Source organism: Protopterus annectens, chromosome 3.part0 (assembly GCF_019279795.1).
Source record: "Protopterus annectens isolate FY-2018-M chromosome 3.part0, PAN1.0, whole genome shotgun sequence".
In the NCBI taxonomy this organism is placed as follows: domain Eukaryota; kingdom Metazoa; phylum Chordata; order Ceratodontiformes; family Protopteridae; genus Protopterus; species Protopterus annectens.
Window position 1 is genome coordinate 878,276,543 of NC_056731.1, and position 14,767 is coordinate 878,291,309.

The 14,767-nt window shown below is 42.9% G+C and overlaps 1 protein-coding gene across 1 annotated transcript in view; it reads left to right on the plus strand.

Annotated features, from left to right (window-relative positions):
- LOC122796944 overlaps positions 1 to 13,953 on the plus strand; it is a 63,842-nt gene extending 49,889 nt beyond the window's left edge. The window contains exon 4 of the mRNA XM_044065717.1: positions 13,714 to 13,953. Within this exon, the coding sequence (XP_043921652.1) occupies positions 13,714 to 13,953 (240 nt within the window). The remainder of the gene's footprint in view (positions 1 to 13,713) is intronic.
- The last annotated feature ends 814 nt before the right edge of the window (positions 13,954 to 14,767 follow it).

Consider the following 14,767-nt stretch of genomic DNA (forward strand, 5'->3'; position numbering starts at 1 on the left):
CCGCATTTGCACTTGTATCCCCCCTTTCCTGTAGCTAGTCTAGTCCAGATACAGATTTGCTGTATCCAGGACTGTTTGTAAGCTCCTGAGGCCCCACCCCAAGCCTTTCTGTGTTGGAGGGAAGCCTTCTAGCTTGTCAGTGGGAGTGGTAAGCACTAGGTAGCCTATCTACCACAAGAGGAGTGGTTCCTGGCCCTGAAATTGTTGTTTATTGGCCATTTGGACAGTTTTTCCATCTCTCTCAACTTTCCGGTTTAAAAGCCCACGTTCACTCTAGTTTCCTGCCTTTCCTGTAACTAATCTAGTCCAGATACAGACTTGCTGTATCCAGGACTGTTTGAAAACTTCTGAGCGGTGCCAGAGTATGCTCTTCAATTTTTCCCTTAGATCTACTTGTTCTCTCCTGCACTTATATTAGCTTATTAGTCTAGCACTTTACAAGACTTCGTGTAGCAATTATTGTAGCACTAAACGTTCTACAAGGAAACAGATCTAGTACTTCTTATCAATGCCCACCCCTCTAGGCATGTCTAAAGGTCAGTTCCCTGTGCTTTCTCCTATTAACCTGATGAACTTGGGCATCCTGAAGCAATGTAGCAACTGCTTCTTGTACACCGGCAACCCTCTCCTCTTACCTTCCAACATTCAGACTTGTGAGAGATGCACTTTTATATCCAAATTGGAAGCCACGCACTATCCAGCCAAGACCAGAATGGAAAAGGTCAACACTTGCGCCACACCACATGGAACACATAGCCCTCCAGAACACACACCAGCACTGCCTTCGCATAAAAACACAAACCACACACCCACCTTCATGGAGGCTCTCTAAAAATATACCCAAGCAGCAGAGACCTCCAAGTCAGAAACGCACTCGACCAACACAACACAAATCACGAGACACATAACTCTCCTAAACAGTGTGCCATTGAACCAAAGCCCCTATGGCAAAACAGCATGCCCAACACACTAGTCATAGGTGACTTGATAGTGAGCCACACTGATGTCCCACTCACTAGGTTGAATAGGAGAAAGTAACAGTCAGCTGCCTGTCAGGTGCCAGGATCCGACACAATGCACGCACTCAGGTCGCTCAGCAGGTACAAATATGACTCTGCCATTGTACATGTGGGTGTGAATGACCTGAGAAGTACCTCCCTGGACTACATGAAGATGGACATGGAGGAGCACGTTGATTATGTAGCCCAGGCGGGTATGACACTAGCCCTGAGCAGCATCCTACCATCACCCAGAATGATACCACAGTGCAAGCAGAAATTGATTAATTTCAACAATTGGCTAAGTTTCTGGTGTCGCACTAAGGGGATCCAGTATCTGTCTGCCTGGGATGATAAGATTGACAGACCTCGATGCTTTGCCAGACATGGCCTGCATCTGTCTTCCCTGGGCTTCCGGATACTGGCCAAGGCTCTTGCCACCCCTATAGTGCCTTTTTTAAGAAGTGTTCCAGAGACCAAATTACCACCGTAACAACTATAAACAAATGCAATCTGAGGGTTATGTTGCTAAATGCTAGAAGTCTAAATCTCAAAATGCACTCACTTGAATCACTCCTTATAGGTTCATAGGTTGGTACTAGGCTATCAGCCCTAGGGCCTATACAAGCCTAGCCATAACAATTCCCTGGCTATTTCTTCCCACACTATTTACTTCCCTGGACCCCTGTCTAGCAGGGCGACTGATGTGATCCCCGGGGTGGATTTCCTTTCTCCAATCCAATCGTCAAGGTTCCTTTTGAAGAGGACCAAAGAGGCACTCTGCTTGACATGTATGGGCAATCTATTCTTATTAGAGTCTGGGGAGTCTCTGGGTCAGGAACCTATCCCTCCAGCATGTTTTGTTTATTGTGATGACAAGGTTTAGATCCCTGGAGCGTGTGGCTCTGAGGGATTGGGATTTCTTTAAGTGTAGCATGTCCAACAGCTCTGGGTTTGACATGGCCTTGTATGTTAAGCAAAGATCGCCTCTGAGTAGGCGATATGCAACAGAGTATAGCTGGAGTTTTTTAAGGCGGTCAGCGTAGGGCATCTGCTTTAGGCCTGTGATTCTTTTAGTGAGGTATTTCTGTGGCCTTTTCAGTTGTTACAGATGTCTTGAGAGGTACATACCAAACGGGGCATTGTATTCTATAATGGGTCTAATGAGGGATGAGTACAGTGGGACAATGACCTCCTTTTTTCTGGATGAAAAGCCCTTCGTGATGAGGTGTGCCACATAGAAGGATTTCCTGACTGTTGTGGCGATGTGGTTATCGAAGGTGAGACCACTGTCCACCTGTGTCCCTACGTCTCTTATCAAAGTTTCGGTGTTTAGTGTACTGCCACCTATATGGTAATTCACGGATACATGTTTTTTCCCAAAGGGGATAACTATACATTTCTTGGCATTGAGCTTGAGCCCATGGCTCTGGCACCAAGCATCTGTTTCTGTAAGGCCCTTTTGTAGAGTATCCACATCATTTGGGGATTCAGTAATGGCTCCCAGTTTGCAGTCATCTGCAAACTTTGTTATCCAGAGTCCCTTAGTGTTGGCCTGTACTTCAGAGAAGTAGATGCCAAACAAGAGCGGTCCCAGGACTGAACCCTGAGGTACTCCACTTGTCACTTGTCTGGAGCTGGATTTGGAGTCGGCTACTTTTACAGTGTGAGTTCTATCAGTAAGCCAGTTAGCAACCCATTGGGTGATGTAGGGATTAATGCCCAGCTTAGTAAGTTTATCTATGATTCCAGAGTGGGGGATGGTGTCAAAGGCCTTGGCAAGGTCTAAATAGGCTGTGTGGACCACCTTATCCTTGTCCATGGCTCTGGAGACAGATTCGAAGAAGTCAATCAAGTTCTGGAGACAAGATCGGCCCTTCACGAACCCAAACTGGGTGGGGTCTAGTGTTTGAAGGTTGCCAATGTCTTTGTTTATAAGTTCCATGATAATACGCTCCATGGCCTTGCAGATAAGGCTTGTCAGACTGATGGGACGGTAGTTTCCGGGATCCAAAGTGGATCCCCTCTTGTGGAGTGGGATAACTGTAGCTGTGCGCCACTCAGTGGGCACGAAACCTGAGGTGAGGCTATGATTAAACATGACACTTAGGTGAGGTGCCAGTTCATATTGTAGTTCATGTAGTACACAGCCCGGGATGTCATCTGGTCCCATGGATGCTGTATTCTTAGCTTTGGAGAGTGCGTTTTTTTACCTGTGTGGCCGTTATTACCGGAATTTGGCAATCTTCCGGTATTGAGATGGGCCATTTAGGGGGTGAGAGGAGGGTGAAGTTGGCACTGAATCGATCTGCCAGGATATTGGCAATATCCTTCGAATCAGTATATTTAATGCCATTCTGTTTTAGCTCCGAGCAGATCTGAGCATTGCCATTTAGATTCTTGACATAGTTATAGAATGCCTTGTTGTTGTCTTTGGAATCTGGCAATTTTATTTTCGTAACTAGCTTTGGAGGATTTTATGAGGGATCTCAGTTTCTTACTGAGGCTGGTAAGGAAGTTTTTTGCATCCTGGGATTTTCCTCTTTTCTGCAACAGTTTCCTCCTTTTGTTGTAAAGTTTGTTTATGGCAGGGGACCACCAGATTGGCTTCTTTTTTTTGGATGAGAGCATCTTGGTTCTATTTGGGATGGCACGATTTATGCATGAGTGGATGTGCTCGTACAGTGCCTTAGTGTAGGATTCAGCAGTTGAACTTTCAGCTCCCGTCTGCATGGGTGTCATGAAGTTTGTCACTTCTGACTTGAGTAGCATGAAGTTGGCTTTGGAGAAGTTTTTTATGGAGGTTTCCTTACTGGGGGTGGGGTGGGATGTGGATGTTAAGGGTGATTAGCTTATGGTCAGACGTGACTAACGAGGGGGTGACCATAGGTGTGGAGCATCGATTTCCCATGTTGGTAATGACCAGGTCTAGGATATTGGAGCCCCTGGTGGGACTATGGATTAGTTGATCCAGGGCGTTGGAATTTATGAACTCCAAGAACCGTTGGGCAAAGGTGTTGGTACATGAGTAGCTTTCCCAGTTAATGGCAGGGTAGTTAAAATCACCCGGTATTAGGGTGTTTGGTTCTATCTTAATATTTTCCAGTATGTTTAGAAAGGTGTAGTGAGAATCTTGGGGTATGGTGGGGGATCTGTAGCGAGCTACAATTTGGATTGCAGTCTTACCTAGTGTTAGTTGCACTTGGAGAATTTCAGACGCATTGTGTTGGGCAACTAGCCTGGTGGTGTGAATATCCTTGGTGAATATTGACACTCCTCCACCTTTAGTGTTTCGGTCCTGCTTTGGTGGCCGAAAAGTGTGGTAAGAGTTGTAGCCTGGTATTGCAGGGGTGCTCTCTGGAGCCTTGAACCAGGTCTCAGTTACTGCACAGATATCGATGTTCTCCATTTTTAGGAGTGCCCCGAGAGAGTGCATTTTGAGGTTTAGACTTCTAGCATTGAGTAGCATTACCTTCAGATTTTGCATGCTTGTACCTGTTATGGTGGTGGTTTTGTTCTTTGAACTTTGCCTAAAAAGGCACTATATGGGTGGCAAGAGCCTTAGCCAGTAACATGAATCCCAGAGGCGACAGGTGCAGACCATCTCTGGCAAAGCATTGTGGTCTGTCAGTCATGTCGTCCTAGGCAGACAGATACTGGATCCCCTTTGAATGACACCAGAAGCTTAGCCAATTGTCGAAGTCAATCATTTTGTCCTTGTATTGTGGTATCATTCTGGGCGAAGGCAGGATGCTACTCAGGGCTAGGGTCATACCTGCCTGGGCCACATGATCCGAGAGTTCTTCCATGTCTCTTTTCATGTAGTCCAGGGAGGTACGCCTCAAGTCATTCACTCCAACATGGACAATGACAGAGTCATATTTGTACTTGTTGTGGAGTGACTTCAGTGCATGCGTTATGTGGCGGATCCTGGCACCCGACAGGCAGCTGACTGTAATTTTCTCCTTGTTCAACCTGGTGAGAGGGACATCAGTGTGCCGGACTATAGAGTCACCTATGACTAAAGTGTTAGGTACATTGTCTTGCCTTAGGGGCTGTTGCTGGGTGGCACACAGGTGTTTTGAACTATGTGACACTTTGGTTGTGATTGGTGTTTGTTTGTGTTTCAGCTTCAGAGGTCCTTGTTGCTTGGGCAGGTTACAGTTAAGGGCCTCTGCATATGTGGATTTAGTGTTGCTATATGTGGGTGTTGGTGGTGTGGGTTTAGAAGGGCTATGTGTTGCTTGAGGTGTAGTGTGGGTGTTAACCTTCTCCTCTTGACTGTCTAGCACAATCTTGGGTGGAGAGAGCTTTGCTTCCATTTTGGCTATGTAAGTGCATCTCTCACAGGTTGTAGTGTTGGGTGGTAGGAGGAGAGGGTTGTCTGTGTACATGAGGCAATTGCTGCATTGCCCCAGTATGCCCAGATTCACCAGGTGGACAGGAGAAATCACCAGAAGCTGACCCTTGGACATGCCTGGTTTAATGCCTTTTTTTTTTTTTTTTTGTAAAGTACAGGAGCTGTTTTCCCTTACCTTAGCAAGGTACTTTGCAATTATAGGCTGTTTAGTGCCTACTATTAATTTCTCCTTATTAACAAGGAGAGTTGAGTGCTTGTATCAGTTTAAGGCTTCCTAGTGCTTTCCAGCAGGTATTAGAGAAAGTGCTAGTCAAAGGGATGCTTAAAAGTAAGATAAAAAAATGCACACTGCAGTGTGCACTAGAGAAGGTAGACGTGAAAGTAGGTAACTTAAGTTTTACCTGTTTAAAAAGTTAAGGTTTAGTGGAGAGTTACTATTTTTAAAACAGCAAGATGGGTTGAAAGGGGTGGTCACTTTTGTATTCTGGTACTATGGAATACAGTAGGATGGCCAATAAATTTAAATAGTTGAAGGGGAGGGGGTTTTGATTTAGTGATTACTCACACAAGCCACTGAAAGTAGAGAGGAAATGAGATATATGATCAGATTAACATAAGAGGCAGGCAACTAGAAAGACAGTGGTATTTAACAGGACAACTATGACTGTGGGGGGGGGGGGGGAGTTCTGCCTGACTCAGAAGAGAGAGAGAGCTGTGGTCTCTTTTGAAGTTTTAATATGCTGTTAAAGCAGAATGCAGGTAAAACACAAGGTAAAGAAAACAAACTACAGTATTTAAAATATACAAAATACAAAAAATAAAAGCAAACTAACCTTTCCTTCTTAAAATGGAGAACATCAACATTTGTGCTGTAACAGAGACCAGATTCAAGGCAGCAGAAGGTACCCCTGCACTACCAGGCTATAACTTATTCCACACACCTTTCGGCCTCAGAACTTGGAGCGAATCTCCAAATGCAGTGGTGTTTCCATATTCATAAAGGATGCGCACACCACCAGACTGGTAGCCCAACATAAAGTATCAGAGATACTTCAGGCGCAGCTAACACTGGGTAAGACAGCGACTCGGGTTGTAGCCTGCTGTAGGCCATATCCCAAGACTCGCACTCCATGTTCCTAAGCACCCTGGAGAATATTAGGGTCCAACTGAACACTCTCTTACTAGGCAACTTCAACTACCCCTCCATTAACTGGGTAAACTACTCGTGTACCAATACACTTGCCCAGCATTTCTTGGAGTTCATTAATTCCATTGCCCTGGACCAGCTCATTCTTACCTCCACTAGAGGTAGCAACATCCTTGACCTGGTCATTGCTAACATGGGCGACCATTGCTCTACACCAATAGTCAACTCCTCCCTGGTTAGATCTGACCACAAACTAATCAGCGTGGAAATCCACATCCCTCCCACCCCACCCCAGCAAAGGTAACCACCATGAAAAACTTCTCCAAAACTAACTTTGGGATCCTAAAAACAGAGGTGGCTAACTTCACGGCACCCATGCAAATGGATAATACTTGCATGACTGCAAAATCATACACCAGTGCACTGTACAAGCACGTACACAAATGCATGGATCTCGCCATACCCGATTGAACCAAGGTGCTCTCCTCTATATATAAAAAAAAAAAAAAAAAAAAAAAAAAGGAAGCCAATCTGGTGGTCCCCTACTATAAACAAACTCTACAACAGAAGGAGGAAACTGATGCGGAATAAGGTGAAGTCCCAAGACTGGAAAAACTCCTTTATTTGCCTCAACAAAAAGTTGAGATCCCTCATCAAATCCTGTAAAGCTAGGTATGAAAACAGAATTGCAGCAGATAGTAAAGACAACCAAAAGGCCTTCTTTAGTTATGTAAAGAATCTCCACGGCAATACCCAGATTTGGTCTGAGATACTGCACAATGGTACCGCCTATACCGAGCCAACAGATATTGCCAGTATACTGGCTGACAGATTCAGTGCCAACTTTACTACCCCCCAAAGGACCAGTCACAATACCAGTAGGTTGCCAGGCACCCAGTATTACTGCTGCACAGGTTAAAACAGCACTGTCCAAGGCCAAGAATACTGCTTCTATGGGACCTGACAATATCCCTGGTTGTGTTCTACATGAACTGCAAAGTGAACTGGCACCTCACCTGTGTGCCCTGTTCAATCACAGCCTCACCTCAGGCTTTGTCCCTGCCGAATGGTGCACTGCTGCAGTCATCCCTCTCCACAAAGGAGGAGTGACTATCGCCCCATTAGCCTGATGAGTCTGATGTGCAAAGCTATGGAACGCATCATCATGGACCTAATAAACAAGGATATAGGGAATCTCCAAACTCTGGATCCCACACAGTTTGCTTTTGTGAAGGGTAGATTATGCCTGTTCAACTTGGTCAACTTCTTTGAGGCAGTCAGCAGAGCTATGGATGAAGGCAAGGTAGTTCATACAGCCTGCCTTGATCTGGCCAAGGCTTTTGATACCATTTCCCACTCAGGAATCATAGAAAAACTAACTAAGCTTGGCCTCAACCCCTATATCACTAGGTGGGTTGCAAACTGGCTCACAGATAGAAGCCACAGTGTGAAAGTAGCTGACTCCAGGTCAGACTGCCGATTAGTCACAAGTGGAGTCCCACAGGGTTCGGTCCTGGGTCCTCTCCTGTTTGGTATCTACTTCTCTGAAGTCCAGGCCAACATGAAGGGACTCTGGCTGACAAAGTTAGCAGACGATTGCAAGTTGGGAGCTATTATTAACTCCCCAAGTGATGCTGACATCCTACAGAATGGCTTCACTGTGACCAATGACTGGTGTCAGAACCATGGCCTTAAGCTCAATGCTAAAAAATGTGTCGTCATCCCCTTTGGGAAAACACTGGTTCCCATGGATTACCACCTTGATGGTAGTCCACTGAACATAGAAGGCATTATAAGAAATCTGGGAACACATGTTGACAGCAACCTGTCTTTTGATCACCACATTGCCACTGTGGTCAGAAAGTTTTTTCTGTGTGGCACATCTCATTACTAAGGGTTTTGCATCCAGGAAGAAAGAGGTCATTGTCTCCCTCTACTCTTCCCTCATTAGGCCAATCATCAAGTACAATGCCTCATTTGGCATGTACCTCACTAGACACCTGCAACAACTGGAGAGGCCGCAAAAGTACCTCACAAAGAGGATCCTAGGCCTTAAACATTTGTCCTATATGGATAGACTCAAAAAAACTTCAACTATTCTGTGTCTCATATCACCTACTTAGAGGCGGTCTCTGCCTGACTTACAAAGCCATGGCTGACCCAACTCTGTTAGAAATGCTACATCTAAAGAAATCCCAATTCCTCCGCATCACATGCTCCAGAGACCTCTACCTTATTAACACAATTAACAGAACATGCTGGAGGGACAGGTTCATAACCCAGAGACTGCCCGTGCTATGGAACAGACTTCCCATACATGTCAGGCAGTGCACCTCGCTGACCCTGTTCAAGAGAAATCTTGATGAGTGGATGGGAAACAGAAAATTCACCCTGGGGATAACTCCGGTGGCTCTACTCGACAGAGGCACTGGGAACTAAGGTCGGGTGGTACTATGCCAGGGTAGTTCTATGGCTAGACTTGTAAAGGCCCCAGGGCCATTAGCCTAGTACATACCTATGAACCTATGACAGATGCTCTAAATTGTACTGTAAAAGTCAAGATTAAACATATATTTATGTTCATAATACTGTACAGTCAAACATATATATATTAATCTTTTAATTCCATCTTTCCCCTTCTATGTTACACACGGAAAGTGTCATTTTTCTGTTTGACTTCTGAAGCTCCTTCCATTTTAATTCCACTTCTGCTAGTCTCACAGAATTGCTACCCTTTTTCTCAGTTGCTTCCGAAGAGCTGTATGGTGGCTCCTTTAACTTGTCTATCAATTCCTCTACATTAGTAAAAGTCAATATTCCATTTGTAAAAAAAAAAAAAAAAAAAAAACACAACACTGGTAGAAAAGTCAACTTATGTTTCAGTTTACATCACATTCCTTTATAGCTTCCTCAGTCTTCATTCTTTCTTGAAAAATTTTATCAGAATGTTCATGAATCCACTCACATTTCCTGACTGTCTGCAGTAAATTTTTTTCTGGGCTGCCATAATTGGCACACAATGTGCTGTTTTTTGTATATTGTCACAAACCGTACCGAAATAACACTAGGTTTCCCATTTTTCCTTACGCATTCAGTGGTAACTGGTGGACTTATCACCAGTGATGATTTTGTAAAGCCTGCCCATTGAACCATTTTCGTTTTCACAGTGTATGACAGATCCACTCCTTCCTCTGCTTCTAGTTCTTCAGTCAGCTTCAGTTATTTCTATGGACTTTATCCTGTATTGCAGACCATTGTTTTTCCAGTTTTTCTGCGTGGCCACCTAATTCTTATGTTCTATTTCATATTTCAGCTACCTTTTGCTTGGGCATCATGTTGACCCGATGAGCTTGTAAAAATTGGAGATTATCAACATTGACTATTTGTAGTTTCATTATATCCATCCAACAGTCCTGATAAGTGTCAGAAATGTAATTTTATCTATTATAAATGTTAGTTCTTGTAATATTCAGTCAAGTCAATGTTTTTGTATCGTCTGTGGGGCATTTGCTGTGGAAGCTACTCTTCTCGATTTTTGTCATTGCACAGTTCTTTTTCTGCAGTGAATTACTTATCTAAAGTTTCCATTTTTTTCCTCAAGCATTTAAGTGAAAAGACCTTTACATTTAATAATTTTACTAATTATTTTCAGGTAATTTTGTATAATCGCACAAAAAAAAAAAAAACAACACAAAAAGTTAACTTCAAGATATAGACTGAAGAGGTTTGAGAACCAAGCTGTTTGAGTAACATGATACTTCCCCTGTATATTTTTTTATTAAATGTGTAGTCTTGCTACATTGCAAAGATTATGTAGCAAGTGGTTTGCTTAACTGGCTTCCTAAAAATAGAGGTGTCCAAACTGTCCCATTCCATTTCACTTGATTGCTTTAAGAAAGCAATCTCACTTTTTTCCTTCCAAGTAGCTAATCATGTGCTGCCACTAGCTAGCTTCTCTTTTTCACTAGAGTCTTCCAAACCCACCTTAGTTCCCCCCTCCCTGGCTTAATCTGACCATAGTTCAGGACTGGTGAGGAAAGCAAGGATGCTGATGCAGCATTATGGTGCATACCTGGGAGTTTGTCTTACTCCCATTCCCTCAGGACAGCCATTGTAACTCTGTGATCTCTGTCCTCAGGAGGTCCAAGCGTGCTTCCACTCATAAGCAACCTCTTGGCTAAGTTGAGTTGAGCTGGCAGGCCCATATGCTATATATTACAGTGAGTTTTTTGACTGCCTCCCTCTCCCCAGGATAGGTGAGCCACTGTCATTTTCTCACTTCCATCCTTCCCTTTGGCCCCTCCTGCAGCCATGCCGCTGATCAAACAAAAGTCATGAGGGCACAATAAGGGCTTTATCCCATTGTTGCACAGGGTCAGTCAAAAGCAATACTGTTAGTAAAAACATTCTTCTCTTTTTTTTAGTCACCGTGTACATCATTCTGCTGGCACAGCTCCCCAGTGTTCCACATCCGATCTACTAGCTAGACATTTACCCCTTTGGACTTGTTTCGGTATTGCTGGAGCCAGTTGTGGATCCAGTGGACATCCTGGGGATTCTACCATATTATCCATGTTTTTTTTTTTCTTTATACGCCCTACCCACTTCTTACCTCATCCCCACCCCTCACTTGGTGACTATATCGGAGAGCAGTTCTCCTCTATGGAACATGCCTCCTCTTATGAAACATCATCAATGAATGCCTTCCCATCCAGGAAAGGCACTCCCAACCCTCCCTGCCTCTCTATCCGTTGTCTTAGCCACTAATTGAACCTGGGTCGGCTGGACCATAGTCAGGGCTTTATCCCTCTACTCCACCATAGTAATAGTAAAAACATCCATTTCACGGTCTGAAACAGAGCTACTATTAGCAGTAAATTCAGTAAATGTATCTGACTGTTTACAAGTTCTCAAACCACAAAGTAAAAATTTCATTCACAAAACATTTATTAGACAACACATATGATTGAAAGATTTTGCACTGATCTTCCCATTCTTATAAAATGTTTGCATGTATTAGCAACAGAAGTGCTGATAACAGTTCCAGGAACTTGTTTGTAAATCCCATAGTCAGACGTAAGAACACTTTTCGACCACAAGCTCGAGTAATGTACACACAATACCAAATTAAATACTAGAAATAAGTTGTGGTTATTCGTATGCCTTGTATCATCCTTCAGAAAAGCTTTTATTGGTATGATACTTAAAGACCTTTATAATCCACATGTGCAACCTACAGTTTTGAGGAGGGGATGGGCTAGTGAGCCTATGTTCTGCTGTCTTGAAAGTTTATTACAATTTTTCTTTTTTGAAAAGCTGTTAGTTTTAATAATAAACAGTAATGATGTTGTAGAACTGCTTGTCACTCTAGTTACACTTGCTGTTCCTAATGATTCTGAATGAAAGCTATTGAGTATGTTAACATTTTCACAGCTTGATTTCTAGTATTTTTTAACCTGTACATTGATGGTGTTTGTGTTAATATGTTTGTGTTTCATATTGTGATTTACAAAACAATTTGCTGGTGTTGCTAGGAGAATCTCAACTGCTAATACATATGCCGTATTATACAGTGACCCCCCCCCCCATTAATATTCCAAAACGTGCATGCTGATTGGCCAGCGTGCCCGTTGTAAATCCCACAGTATACCAATGGAAAAAAGGTCTGGTCACCAGGAATTTTTTCCATGGGTATAAAGTCCTCAAAATATATTTTTAAACAAATTAAAAAAAAAAAAACAAAGAAAGAAAGAAAAAACGGAGCAACGGAGACTTTCTTTTCTCTGTTGCTTCCGTTTGTAACCATTGATGTACTGGGTATGTGTGGGACACAAGTCCCATACACATGCTTAGTACATCAAAACAAGGAAGCAGTGTACCACAACCAGCGGAAGAACAGTAATGCGCCGTTATACAAAGTCATTATTTAAGAAAAGAAAGTATTTTTTTCTTAAATAATGTCATTGTATATTAGCAATAACATTATTTAAGAAAAGAAAGGATTTTTTTTCTTAAATAATGTCATTGTATATTAGCAATAACAGACTCTGTGGTTGTGGTATATTGAAATTTACGCACAGCTGGCTGTATTTAATCACTCGGGCTTCGCCCTCGTGATTAAACCACACCAGCCGTGGGTAAATCTTCAATATACCACACCACATCATCAGTCATTGCTTTATTATTTTATCTAAATGGGAAACTCAGTATGTTTGTGGGCCATACAATTTTTTTCAAGCATCTGTATTGTTTTCTAACTGTTTTCTGGATGGCGTTTTTATTCTGTGGTGAATACTGAACTATTAGATATAGTTATTGAATTAATTGCTAATAGCACTTCTTTTTTATGTCTTATAAAAAATGTTTGTACCACAATGCTTTTGTAGACTTTCAAGTTAAATGCAATGCTGACGGTAGTCTGGACGGGTCTACTTCTAATGACCGAAACGCAGATTCGCCGACAGTGAAATCACCGACGCCAGAAAACCGACAACACACAAACCCGACAACGCGAAACACCGAACACCATAACACCAACACACTACACGTAAACAACACAGTACACTACAACACATATCCACTAGCCCTAACCCAAACCCTAACCCTAAGGTCCGACACTACCGCACACTCTCCCTACCTGCACCCTAACCCTAACTCACTTACACACCCCGAACCCCAAGCTCCGACACTACCGCACACTCTCCCTAACTGCACCCTAACCCTAACTCACTTACACACCCCGAACCCCAAGCTCCGACACTACCGCACACTCTCCCTACCTGCACCCTAACCCTAACTCACTTACACACCCCGAACCCCAAGCTCCGACACTACCGTACACTCTCCCTACCTGCACACTAACCCTAACTCACTTACACACCCCGAACCCCAAGCTCCGACACTACCGCACACTCACCTATCACACACCCTAACCCTACATCCCTGAGTATTGCACACTTACCTGTCCGCTCCCTACTCCTAAATCCCTCACCATCGCATACTTACCAGGTCGCGCTTACACATTCCCCTTGTCGGTCTTCCGTCTGTCGGGATTCGAGCGTGTCGGTCAACTGCGTTGTCGGTCGTTTCGTGTCGGTGATTTCACTGTCGGCGAATCGGCGTTTCGGTCATTAGAAGTAGACCCGTCTGGACACATCTGTTTTTTATCATTATTAATTTTTTTTTTTTTTTTTTTTTTTTTTTTTTAGCATGCCACTTCAGCAGAAAACTTGCCTTCATTGTACAACTACTCATCTAGATGCACATTTAATTACATTTTGTGTGGTCAGAGTGTGCTACACTCGACTGCTGACTATGAGTCTGCAACCTTAATTTCATCTTCAAGTTTGAGTTTATCACAGTACTTATTTCTTGAGCACGCAAGGAATGTTTCAACTATGAAACGTGAAGTCACAATATTAAATGCAGCAGGGCCGCAACAATTTTAACAAAATAAAACAAGCCACTAATTAAATGCGGTCTGCTAACGCTTTCAGTTTCCTCCCTTCCATTTGGCATTGGTTTAGTCTTTGATCTTTTTTTGTATTTTTATTGGCTTTCAGGTCTGTACATATCATTTTTGTGTATTGTCAAGGCTGTCTGACTTAATTTCCCCCTTTACGATCTTGGGTGTCTTGCCATCATACTTCACTAAGAGTTCTACTTTATATTTGCTTACTTAGTGGTTCGAATAAACCCTTGCCCCCCCCCTCCCCCCCGACTACTTAAAAAATGCATTTTCTGTCAGTTTTTCTTGTGATTAGTTAGTTTGCATTTTTATGCTGTCACTAATTACACTTGGCGTTGGTTTTGTTCTCTGCTCATGCAGTATATGGAGTTCTAACTTTGTTTGTTGTTATTTATGGAGGGCAGAGCTTTTCAAAAAGTGAAGTTTTAACACAAAATTCCACTTCCAAGACCTACATTTTCGTGTTTTTGTGTGTGTTTTGCTTTGTTTTTTTGTTTCTGCGCTTGGAAGTAAAACACCTTAAGAAGGATTTTGAGATCTCTGAATCTTTCTCTGTTTACAAAAAGAATAACTAAAGCCGATATTATTATAGTGTATAGAAAATTTTGTGACTGCTTCCAATTGGGTTTTCACCTCAAATTCGCCCTCTGGCTCAACTTCTTTGAGCTTTAGTACAAAACTTGTGACTAAAAATCCCAAAGACAGAGAATGAACAAACAAAAGAAAGGGGCTAAAAAAGCTCAAATTGTGTAAAAGCGGTGTATTTATTGACATTTGATTGCTGGGAAAAACAG